Source organism: Balaenoptera ricei, chromosome 16 (assembly GCF_028023285.1).
Source record: "Balaenoptera ricei isolate mBalRic1 chromosome 16, mBalRic1.hap2, whole genome shotgun sequence".
Classification (NCBI taxonomy): domain Eukaryota; kingdom Metazoa; phylum Chordata; class Mammalia; order Artiodactyla; family Balaenopteridae; genus Balaenoptera; species Balaenoptera ricei.
The window spans coordinates 28,230,432-28,242,642 of NC_082654.1; the positions used below are offsets into that span (position 1 = coordinate 28,230,432).

Consider the following 12,211-nt stretch of genomic DNA (forward strand, 5'->3'; position numbering starts at 1 on the left):
ACCTCCTGACGCCCCAGGCTTACTCAGACTGTCTGTAGGACCCTAGGGGCATTTAGGCAAGGGATGTTCCTGAGTACTCTATGCCAGAAGCACAGAATGGCAGGGCTGGAAACGACCTGTCAGATCATCTGTCCAAGCCCTTCATTCTACAGACGGGGAAACAGGATAGAACTGAAACTGAAAGGGGATAAGATTTACCTACGGCCATACTCGCTCCCAGAACTCACCCTTTCTAACTACCATATACTACCACAATTTTCTTAGCTCTGCTATAATGTCCCTGTGTGACCGTGTTCACACGGCGCACCCAAAGGCAGCACACACGATGCTGGGTGTGCGTGTGGCTGACCCACGTGTGCACGTCCTCCGGAGGCCTTGCTCTGCCCAGTCCCTTTCCACTTCTGCAGGCAGAAAGCTCCTTCCTCACCTGCTCTGATTTGATGTGCTCTGATGCCTGGAAGACGTCAGGGTAGGAAGGACGCTCAAAGACCCGATCCAAAGCTTCCAGCTGCTGCTGGGTGAAGGTGTCGGCTCGCAAGTGCTTCCGCAAACTGTCCACGCCACTCTGGGAATCTCCATTGGGGACTGAGCCCTCAGACACATCTGGAGGACACAGGGACACTCGGGGCATGAGTGCAGGTCAACAGAGGCACACAGTGGGCAAAGGGGATGGGCACCTGGCTCGGCCCCCAGGGCTTTGCACCCCTGCTGGGACCCCTTACTCCCAGTTTTCAGGCTGGAGGGGCTGGCCCAGGGGCTGGCCATGCCTCAGAGACCTGGCTGAGAGAGCCAGAGCCCCTGAATGTCCTGGGAAGAGAAAGGGAAGCTGTCACAACTCGGGGGTGTGGGAAGGACTAGGCAGAGGTGGTGGAGCCAGAGGGATTCCCAGGGGCCATCTCCCCAGGGCATGTCTCCCCTGAACCCCTTCTCTCCCCCGGCCCGGATCGGCCTGGGGGAGGAGCTGGGTGTCTCGGGCCAGCATTACCGAGCCTGTGGAGAATTGAACTCGGCTCTGAGATGAATTTCAGTTCCACTGACTCCAAGGGTGGAAAATCATCAAATCTCCGAGGCTGAGTGTAACATGGAGACTGGGTGAAGTAATTAACTTCACCACTGAGGGAGGAGGGACTCAGGGCCCAGCTGAGGCACTCTGCTTGCGTTGGGCCAGGCCTGAGACTGGAGCAGGAGGACAGCAGGTGGCACGTGAGTCATGAAATGCAACTTGGGCAGAGACTGAAGACAGGGTCCCTGTAGATGCTGCTGTGCCCGGGACACCCTCCTCAGCTCATCCCTGACCTGGACTCTGGCTAGGCTCCGCCAGAGGCCAGCTCCTTGGCCGCCTGGTTCCTCCTGCAGTCTCTACAGGGAGCTGAGACTTGCCCCATGTATGAAAAGCCACGGTGGTGCCACAAAGTGCCCGCTCCCTGGGGCTGCAGGCCAGTCCTGTCTGTGTACTGCTCTCCCCAGGCCTCCCACCACTCTGCTACCCCTCCCTCCCTGGACCTGCCCTCTATCCCGGTCCACTGGGGTTTTCAGAGTTCACAGCGGGCCAAGTACCTGCTGTGCCCACACTCCCTGACCCTCCACCCTGCAACTCCCCAGGCCCAAAGCTGGGTCCTCCCAGCCACAGCTTGGCCACTCCTTGGCTTCCCTAGCCCAAGACCAGCTGGGGAGCCTTGGGCCTGGGGCCAGCCCATGCTGTAGGCCCCAGGGTGTTCCTCTGGGACTGTTATATATATCAGTTTATAGGTGATTATACGATATGATATAATCAATATTGCATTATATACAGTAACACCGTACAGTATCATTCAGGAGAGCATAGAAAATATTACATATTGATTAACCTCAACCTGCAGCCATCCTCTCTTGCTGGCCTCCCAGATGGAGCAAGGGGGTCTGCTTTCCTAATGGGACTTCCTGTCTTCACTCGATCCTGGAGGGGGTGGGAGAGCAAAGAAAGGGTGTGTGTGTGGGGGTGTGTGTGTGTGTGTGTGAGAGAGAGAGAGAGAGAATGGAGACCAGGATCATGTCTGAGGTGGACAGACAGACACAAGGACAGCCTTGATGATATTTCTATGTTCCCTATGTTCCTAAGGCCACAAAACTTGGTTGTTGTGTTTTTTTCTGTGTAAGATTCTGGAATGATTTTCTGTCTTAGAGGCAGTGTATGCATCTCTCTGTATGAGTTAGGGTGTGACATATTTATTTTTCCCTTTTGTGTATTTTCTGTATACATGCATTTCTACACGAATAAACATCCAGATAAATAAATGTCTGGGTATGTGTAAGTGACAGTCCAAGAGCCTTTCTGAAAAGGCGCATGTGTACGTGTGTGACTGCATGGGGAGTGTGAGCCCACGTCCCCCCATGTTTCTTCTGTGCCTGCTTCTCTTTCAAGGATGTGCCATCATCTTAATGCTACCCCTTGGGGCTATTTACATGTTTTATTGTGTCTAATTCTCTCTTGCTGGAGTCCTCCTACCTTTTTGGGAAGCACTTCTGTCAGAGCAGAGGGAGACAGCAAGTGTCTTTGTGTGTGGTTACTGCAGTGTCACCAATGAGTCCTGGGAAGTAAAATGCATTTGTCTGTGAACATGGGCTCACATGTTATGTGCATGGGTGTGTGCATATGTGTGGTGAGACTCATACTATGCCTCTGTGTAAATCTGTGTATGTGCCTGTGTGTGGCTTGGCCCAGCCCGTGTGTGTGTGTGTGTGTGTGTGTGTGTGTGTGTGTGTGTGTAGGGGCTGAACTGAAGCTTTGTCCTCAGGTCACTGGCTGGAGGAGTCTCTTTTCCTTCATTTATTCAGGGGCCCTTCAGATCTTGACAAATCTGTCACTCTAAATTTGCGAGAGATTATGGTGCTCTCTCCCCAGCCCGCAGAGAGGTGATATATGATATCTGCTGCCCCTATTGATTGCCTGATCTGGTGGCAGAGGCCGGTGAAATGAACTTGAAATGAACATCATGCCTCAACTCATTGTGCGTATAATACACTACTTAATCCCACATTTTTCAGCCGCTATGGAATTCAATTGATCAATCATGTTCCACTGATAGTACTGTTTTAGGGGTTATTGCTGCTCCCTCCACTCACTGACCTTTTTATTTATTTATTTTTTTTTTGTATACTCAGGCCCTGGTGATAAAACAGGTTACAGAGGCAGCGATGGAAAGGGGGAGGGAGGAAGGAAAGGCAAAAGGATGGCTGCTACTGGAAGAGGTGGCCGAGGGTCTGGGGAAAGGGAGGAAGAGGAGAGGGAAGAGGGTGGGGCAAGGAAGAGACAGAAGGTGCTAGAGGAGCAGAAAAGCAAACTAGTCTGATGCAAGCAGGAGAGAACCGCCAAGGGAGGCTGCAGGAGGCTTGAGGAAACTCCTCAAAGGAGAAGGAAGGTGATAGGGAGGTGGGAAAGGCAGCAGTCATGATGAATGGTGAAGGAGCACAAAGAAAGTTCTGGGGAACAGGGAGGACAGCCACAGGGGCAGGGAGAGGGCAGTGGCATTACTGGTGGGGGACAGGGAGGCAGTGTCCCCCAAATCAGCCAGAGGGCCCACAAGCTCTCCCAGGCTCTCCCCAGAGGCCAGGGTGGTGCCCTTCCCTCAGCTAGAGAAGGAAGGGAGGAGTGAAGGCAAGGAGGAAGGGCGGGAAGGGAGTGAGGGAAGGAGGCCGGGAGAAGCCTGGGCTCAGAGGTCCAAGGAGGAGAAGCTCAGGGAAGAAGGAAGCCCAGAGGCAGAGGCAGGGCAGAAAGAGAGAGAGGAAGAAAGGGAAGAAGCTTCCTACACCAGACGCCTCAGGAAGCACAGTCTGGGCTGAGAGCCCTTGCTAAAGGAATAACCCAGCTGGTTCTGCTTTCCAGGAAGCCTGTGTATCCAGTGAGGAGGGTAGCCCGGGGCGTGGATGGAGGTGGGGTTGGAGGGTAGAGGGTGGAGGAGGAAAGGAGAAGAGAGTAGAGGAAGAGCAGAAAAGAAAAAAGAACATTGAAAAAAGAAGAGAATCGAAAAGGAAGAGAAAACAAAGCTGTTGTCAGTACCACCCACTTGCAGGGACCTCCTCAGGATACGGAGAGAGAGGGCTCAGGTGGGGCTTCCTAAGGTAGAGTCTCAGAGGTGGCAGCAAGGGAGAGGGATGGAGCTGGGCTATGAGACACTGCCAGGCCCAGGCACTGAAGGGCTCTCTGGCAGAGCTGGGCTAACATGGAGGAAGAGGCAGAAGCAACTCCTGATCTGGGCCACAGAGTGAGCAGCAAGGAAAGTAATGAGATAGCACCCACCCCCTTGTGCCAAGGAGCCAGGCTGGGAGTCCCCTGTGGGCAGGAACCATGACCGGTGCATCTCTGTAGATCCAGTGCCAGGCATGGAGCTGGGCACAGAGTTGATACTCAATGGATGAATGAGTGAATGAATGAATGAATGAACGAGGCTCTCCTGGGTAGCATTCAAAGCCAGACCCCTGGCAGAAGGCCTCTGGACCAGCCACCTGGATGGCTTAGCATCCCAGGACACCCAGTTACTTGTCAGGCAAGTCCCACACATCCTTAGCTGTCAGAGGATATGGGAAGACCCACGACAGGCCCCTGGGTAGACTCATGCCCCTTTTTCACCTGCCCCGCTGCTTGCTAGCTTCCAGCAGCATTGACTCTGGTCCACAGAGGCCCTTCCCACTCTCACTAACACTTTCCTGCCCACCTATGGTACTTCTACCCAAGGACAGAGCACACCGTGTTCCCAGTTAAGAGTGAAACTTAACCTTGGAGCTGCAGAACTGCCATCCAAGGCAGCTGGCAGAGGCTGCTTGAGAACTGGGCCCAGAGATGGCCCCTATGTTGGATTCACCACACCACGGCCCTGGTCGCAAACAGTGGGATAAAGTGGGTCTATCTGCTCATTTTTGGTTCCAGGGAAGGCCTTTCCTAAATGACAGAGCAAGCCCTCAGCCTTCACCTTGACGGGATAACCAGCCCATCCCTTGTCAGGGCTCCAAGAGGAGGGCTGGAGTATGATGCCGCATGTCCCAGACTTTCCGGAGCAGTTCTGATTTCCAATATTCTTTCCCACTCTCAGGCCACATTTTCAGATTGAGGTTGGAAAATGTGGTTGCGAAGGTTTAGTAAGACCTCCCAGAGCAAGGAAGATACCCTGTGCTCGTTGGTCCCATATGTGGAGGATTCAGTCCTGTTCTGCTGTCCCCTGCCCAGCCACCATCCATTAGCAGCTCACGGTACTGTGAGCTTGTTACATGCCATTTAATCCTCCCAACAACCCTGCGAGGTAGGTGCTGTGATAATACCTATTTTAAAGATAAGGAAACTGAGGCAAAGAGAGGTTAAGCAGCTTATCCAAGGCCATGCAGCTGGTAAATGACAGTCGGGATTTGAATTCAGGTCTGTGTGACTCCAGAGCCTGCTCTCCACATCATTTCACTCTGCTGCCCGGGTGCCAAACCCAGGGGACCCAGCTGAGGGCCACTTGGCCCCATCCAGGACACTGCATCCCTCCCAGCATCCCCCCTTTTCTACTTTGCACCCTCCCTACACTGAGGCTACCGCCTATGGCCCCTGAGCTGGCCGAGCCCAGACTGCCCAGAATGATGAGGGGACACCTGGTCCAAACTCCTCATTTTAAGGTAATGAAAACTAGCAGGGTGGGTGGTGAGGTGGGGGAGGGGAGGTGACCAGTCCAAGGTCACACAACTGAGTAGTAGGACCCTCAGAACTGGAGCCCATTCCAGGTGCTTTGTCCACTATGGCATGAGCCGTAGCGTCTCTGAAGGAGAGTGAGCTACCATAAGTCCTTTTCGGAATGAAGCAGGATATAAATACATTAATTAAATTAAACAAACTGCTGAGTTAAAACTTTGACGTAGATTATTCTTTCAAAGGGAACAAAGGTTCGTATTGTCTTCTCCTCTGACCACTTCACATTTGCTTACAGTTAACAAAAGCTTTCATAGACCTTATGTTATTTGGGCTTCCTAACTGCTCTCCAAGGTAGGTAGGGATTATAATCCCCTTTTTACTGGTGAGGAAACTGAGGCTCAGAGTAAATGAAGTGCAGCATAAATGAAGGTAAGTGGCTAGGTCAAGGGCATATCTACCAGGGAGCCTGGCACAGGGAAGATGCCCGTGGACAGTTGCAGCCTGAGCAGCAATGAGGAGCCGCAGCTGCCTGCCCAGCCCATGTGCAGAGCCTGGGATCCAGCAGTGGGGCCCTGATCTCCGTGCAAAAGAAGAGAATTGTAAAACCAAAGATCACCTTGACTGGAAGGAGAGCCACCCACAGGGTAACAGTGATTACTCCCTGATCATGAGCAAATTCTTTTCTTCTCATCTACGTTTTTCTATATGATCCAGGCTTTGTACAAGAAGCACATACCACTTCTAGAATCATTAATAAAAATGGCTTTTACTCCTCAACAAAAAGATGTGATTTCCTCATTCACTTAACCTTGTCACTCCCCATCGGTTTCTGGGCCACCCTGGAGCAGAGCCCTACCTCCCACCCCTCTGACCCCAGGCCAGAACCCTCTTGCCAGCCAATCATGAATAGGGCTGGCCGGTGAGGTCTCAGCAGCTTGGGGAGGGGGACAGGCACTGAACACCACGTATTAGGGATGAGGGCTAGAGACAAGGGACAAAACAGAAGTGTTCTGTCTTCCTTGTGTGTTGACACTGTACCTGAATCTCCAAAGCAGTCCCTGCAAGGGACGAGAGAAATTCTTGTGTGCTGACCACAAGGTAGGTGGGGGTGATGGTAATAGAGAGAATGAAACAGTGCCATTTCCTTGGTCAGAAAGCACCAAGGCTCATTAAAATCAAAGTGGAAGGAATAGGGGCTGCCCACCAAACCCCAAGAAGTAGGAATTAGGCATTTGAGAGGAATTCTTTTAAAGTATAGCAAAGAACTATATTAACTTCAGTTTTCCAAGCCCAAATACACACATCTACCCATCTACGGGGAAACTGACAATATTAGGGCTTCCACATACACTCTTTAAATCCATTCACTTTTTACGAGGTATTTACTATCATTCTTATCTTTCAGATGAGAGGCAAAATTATTTGTTGAACATCATCCAACTAGAAAGTAGCCAAAGGCTGGATTTGAACTCAGGAATGTCTGACTCCAAAGCCCTCTCCACTCTATCAAATTTGCCTTCCCTGTCAAAGATCATCATCACTGTCATGTACTGAGCACTAACTATGTACTAGGCAGGCTCCAGGTGCTTTATTACACATTATCTCTAATTCCCACATAACACTTGCAGAAGAGCTACCATTAATCCAATGTTACAAACGAAGAAACAAGCTGAGGGAGAGTGCAAAACATGTGCGTGTTTCACACAGCTAACAAGAAGCAATCTCAGGGAAAGTCAGTCTCATTTCCCCTGTAGACCAAAAATGACCTGGAAAAGTGATACAGGAAGAAAAGAGAAATGTGTGGAGGAAGTGGGGACAGTAGGTGATGGACCTCAGCCTCTAGGGGGCTTCAGGGAGCCGGAGGGGTCGGGGCGCTGATCCGGGTGGGAGCTCTTTGCTGCATCCCAGTCTGACCAGTGGCCTCTGCCCCCTCTCCCTGTCTTAGCTCCTCTAACGCCACCTTCCTCCTCTGAGGGGTTCACTCCCAGGCCGCCCCTAGTCTCCCCAGCTGCCAGTTGTTGCAGTTTCAAACTCAATTGTTCTCCTTGGTGCTGAGGCAAATGGAGTCATTAATTACCTTCTATCGGCTGGGCTGAGTTCAGAATGCGATCAATATCCCCGCTTGTCATTCAGCGCAGCCCGCCTGTGTCGCTCCGGCCCCACCCCCACAGTGGCGCAGGACCGCGAGGTCTGGGCTGCCACCCTGGCCTCCCATCTGATTGAGAACGGGGAGAGAGGTAGGGAGGCTGAGGAATGGGGCTGCTTTCCCGGCTGGGAGAAGAGCGAGGATTAACAAAATGGGGACGGGAGGGGGCAGAGGGGAGTGGGAAGGAGAAAGGAAAAGGAAGGAGCATGAGGGGGTGAGGAGAGAAGGGCAGGAGACAGGAGAAGGAGGAGAGAGGCGGAAATGGGGGAGCCATGAGCTGGGAAGAAGCTGATGCAAGCAAACACTGTCTGTCTAAGGAGGTGGGATGACATTCCCCATGGTCTCCTGTCCTTATACCGGACGATCCGTGGGACTGCCCTGGCCAGTCACCCCAAGCCACGCTCAAGAGGAGGGCATGAAGAAGTCCTTGGAAACCTGCCCCAAAGCTTTGGCTCTGAGCAAGACCAGCTTCTGCCCAGCCTTCCAGCCCTGGAGAACCTGCTAACCTTGACCAAGCCCTGCTTCTAAACACTCCATGAGTTCACGATAGGGTGGAAGGCAGGGGCGTGGCTACCTGCCTGCCTGACCTCCGTCTTACTGGGCCCATTTACACCCATGTGCCTCTGGGGACACTAACTACATTAGTGACCCTAATGTAATACTGAACTAGGAGTATCATCTGCTGGGTTGAAATCCTAGTTTTGTCCCTCACTTGCTATGTGACCTTGGCCAAGTCCCTCGAGCTTTTCTGGACTGACTTTCCTCTGATGAACACCAGAGGGTTGCTAGCTCCTATCTCAGCAGTATTCACTTCTCTTTTCTCTGTGTTCCAGCAGACATCTATCCAAACTGCTATTGTAGAAATAATAATAATAACTAAAATCGATCCAGCTCCTATTATGGTACCAGACACTATGCCTAACATAATCCACTGATTCAATCCTTACAATAACAGCAGCTAACATTAAGTGCTTACTATATATTGGGCACTCACCTAAGAATTTTACATATATTAACTCATTTAATTTTCACCAGAACTTAAGCAGGAAGCTCCTATTATTATCCCCATTTTGTAGGTGAGGAAATGGAAGTGAAGAGGTTCAGGAACTTTCCTGAGGTTACAGAGCTAACACGTGATGGAGCGGTCAGATGCAAACCCAGGCAATGTGCCTCGGGCAGTTGAGCTCATAATCTGGAGAAACCAAGGGCTAGACAGGCTAGGTAACTCGCCCCGAAGTACTTATTCCAGCCAGTAAGTGGCAAAGCCAAGTTTAGAATCTATATGTATCGTAGTTACTATTATCATTATTTTTTTGGCCACATGGCACGGCTTGTGAGAGCACAGGGTCCTAACCACTGGACCGCCAAGGAATTCCCATGTCGTTATTTTTTAATGTTTGTTTTCTTCACTAAACTGTGACTATTTTAAAGGCAGGGACCCATCTTTTTCATTTATGTAAACTTAGCCCAGGGTCTGACACATAGTAGGTGGTAAAAACTGTTGGCTGATTTGTTGCATAGAATTCCAAAAGCAAAGATCGATCCATTCTTTACTTGCCTTGCAGTTTACCTTTTAGAAGGAAACAGAAGCAGTGTAGGACATTGCCACTCTGGATTCAGTGTTATCACATTTTATAGCTAGAAAGTATCATGGAGATAATTTAATCCGTTCCCTCTTAGAGATTTAAAAAGAAAAAAGAGGCTCAGAAAGGTTGAGTAATTTCCCCATGTCACACAGCTAGTCATCGTTAGGATACAAACAGAGGTTCTCAGACTCGTGCCCTTTTCTGCTACTCCAGGCTGCTTAATTCTGACCAAGAAAGAAAAAACTGATAAAAGGGAAGTGTTGGGGATCTGGGGAGAAAGCACCCATGTCTAGAGGTGACAGTAGCAAAAGAAGGGGGCATTGCACAGAATCTGACTTGAGAAAAGCAAACTGCTATGTGTTGAGGGAAAGAATGGTTGTATGATCCCATGGCAAGAGATTCTAGAAGGGAATATAATTCCATGAGGACAGGATGCTCTAAAAATGAAATTCTGCTGCTACAAGCTCAAATAATCAACCTGACAAAGTAAAGGGAGTGGGAGTGGGAGTGGGGGAAGGGTGGAAAGAGAGGGCATTTAAGGGAAATCATTGTTGTTGCACATGAATAAGCTTTAAAATATGATGAGCCTAGATTTTAAAAGGACATGTACATGGAACAGTGGAAGATTATGCAGCCATTAAAAAATCATGTTTTCAAAGAATATTTAATGGTATGTGAAAATGGTCCTATATAATGTTAAGTGAAAAAAGCGAGACACAAGCTGTATATACAGTATCATTCCAATTTTGATAAAAATTATATATATATATATAATTATGTATACACAGGGGGAAAAAAAGACTGTAAAGAATATGCCAAAATTCTAAATCTCATCACCAAAATTCTCTTGGTGATGAGATTATGGGTGATTTTTTAAAAAATTTACTGTATCTTCCAAATATTTTTACAATGAGCATACATTACACTTATTATCAGACAAAAGTTATTTTTTTTCCTCTTATAAAGGACACACACAACAGATGGAAGGAGGGGACCATAACCAGGGATGGATATGAGAGTAGCAGGAGCCTGTCAGGAAGACAAAAGCTCAGAACAAGCTGAAACAACAAAAAAGGGCCTTGGTAGCTACGTCTGGAGAAAGAACAAAAAGGCAGGCAAGCTTAAGCTCAGTGCTCAGGAAAGGATGCATTACTGACTGAGAGAGAAGGCAGAACTTCTCAACCCCTGGCTTGACCTGGTCTTCTCCATCAAAGAAAAGAATCTTCAAAATGGGACCAGGAGGAGTTGCCCAGGTCAGGAGGAGGCCAGGCAGGTAACTCTTAACCATTTCAATTGAGTTACCTCACCCAGGCCCAGATAATTCGTATATCAGAACTCAGGTGAAGTGGGGTGGTGGTTGGGGGGAGGTAGATAGCATCCTAAAGTTTTTGTTGATAATCCTTGAGTGGTCACAATGAAAGGGCAACACAGTGACAAAACCAGTGCCATCGTGAAAAGCGGAGAAAGGTAAGCTTATGCAAACAACAGTCTAATACATTTAATATTAGGGTCTGGAAATCTTTTAGAAGAAATTATCATGCAGTTAATTTGTGGGTATTAGAAAAGAAAATGGTAATACTGTGGAGTCTGCACGCACTCCCCAAGAATAAGTGGTAGCACATTAACTAGTTATCAGTGCTTAGATCAAATGCCATCCCTACAAAGACTTCCTCAATTGCCCTGATGGGAAGCAACTGCCCCCCCTTCTTTACATTTATCATAGCACTTTATACCATGATCATAGATCTATCACATTCTGCTTGTGTAATGGTGTGCACATCTATCTCCCTACTAGATTAGAAGCTTCTTGAGGTCAAGGACTGTGTCCTTCCTATTTACCTTTGTAAATCAGTCCTGCTATGCTTTATCCATAGCAGACATTCAATTTTCTCATCAACTTATATTGGATTTTTTAAATTGATTGATTAAGGAAACACTGTGGGTATAGTGAATTGGTAACAGAGAATTTCACAGAGAGTCTTCCAAACTTTATGGACAAGATGAAGAACAGTGAAATGGCTGATGGCTGTTGGGCTCAATGGTCCCTAAAGCAACCAGGAGGGACGTCTCCACTGGTGGGCCATGTGGCTTTCCTTTATTTTAAAGGAAAATAACTCTTAACAAAAACTACTTGGGGGACTTCCCTGGTGGTCTGGTGGTAAAGAATCCGCCTTCTAATGCAGGGGACATGGGTTCGATCCCTAGTTGGGGAATTTAAGATCCCTCATGCCGCAGGGCAACTAAGCCCACGGGCCCCAACTACTGAGCCCGCGTGCCTCAACTACAGAGCCCACGTGCTCTGGAGCCTGTGTGCCACAACTAGAGAGAAGCCCACGCACTGCAACGAAGAGCCCGCGCATGGAAATGAAAGATCCCCCACGCAGCAACAAAGATCCTGCGTGCTGCAACTAAGACCTGATGCAGCCAAATATTAAAAAAATAAAATAAAAAATAAAGTAAAATAAATAAAAATAAATTAAAAAAACGAGTAGGAGATGTCAGACAAACAAGAAAAAAAAACTACTTGGATGATGACATAGAAGACATCCTTATGATCTTAATTGGGTGGAATTAAGAGCCCAAACCAACAAGATGAAATTCAACAGGGATAAATGGAATGCCCTATGCTTAGGTTTAAAAAAAATCAATTGCACAAGTGCAGAATGGGGTAGACCTGGCTTGATAGCAATTGATGTGAAAAAGATCTCAAGGTTTTAGTTGACCACGAACTCAATATGAGTTTGAGTCTGACACGGCTGCTAAAAAATCGAATGTAATCTTAGGCTACATTATGGATGTAGAATCTCCAGGTGGAGAATGGCAAGCGTTCTACTGTCC

The 12,211-nt window shown here is 48.7% G+C and overlaps 1 protein-coding gene across 8 annotated transcripts in view; it reads right to left on the reverse strand.

The window, feature by feature from the left end:
* Positions 1-12,211, reverse strand: part of PAX2 (paired box 2) — a 90,489-nt gene that overhangs the window by 21,524 nt on the left and 56,754 nt on the right. For all 8 annotated transcript variants that reach the window (XM_059900643.1, XM_059900641.1, XM_059900644.1 and 5 more), the window contains one exon: positions 428-603. In XM_059900643.1, the coding sequence (XP_059756626.1) occupies positions 428-603 (176 nt within the window). The remainder of the gene's footprint in view (positions 1-427; positions 604-12,211) is intronic.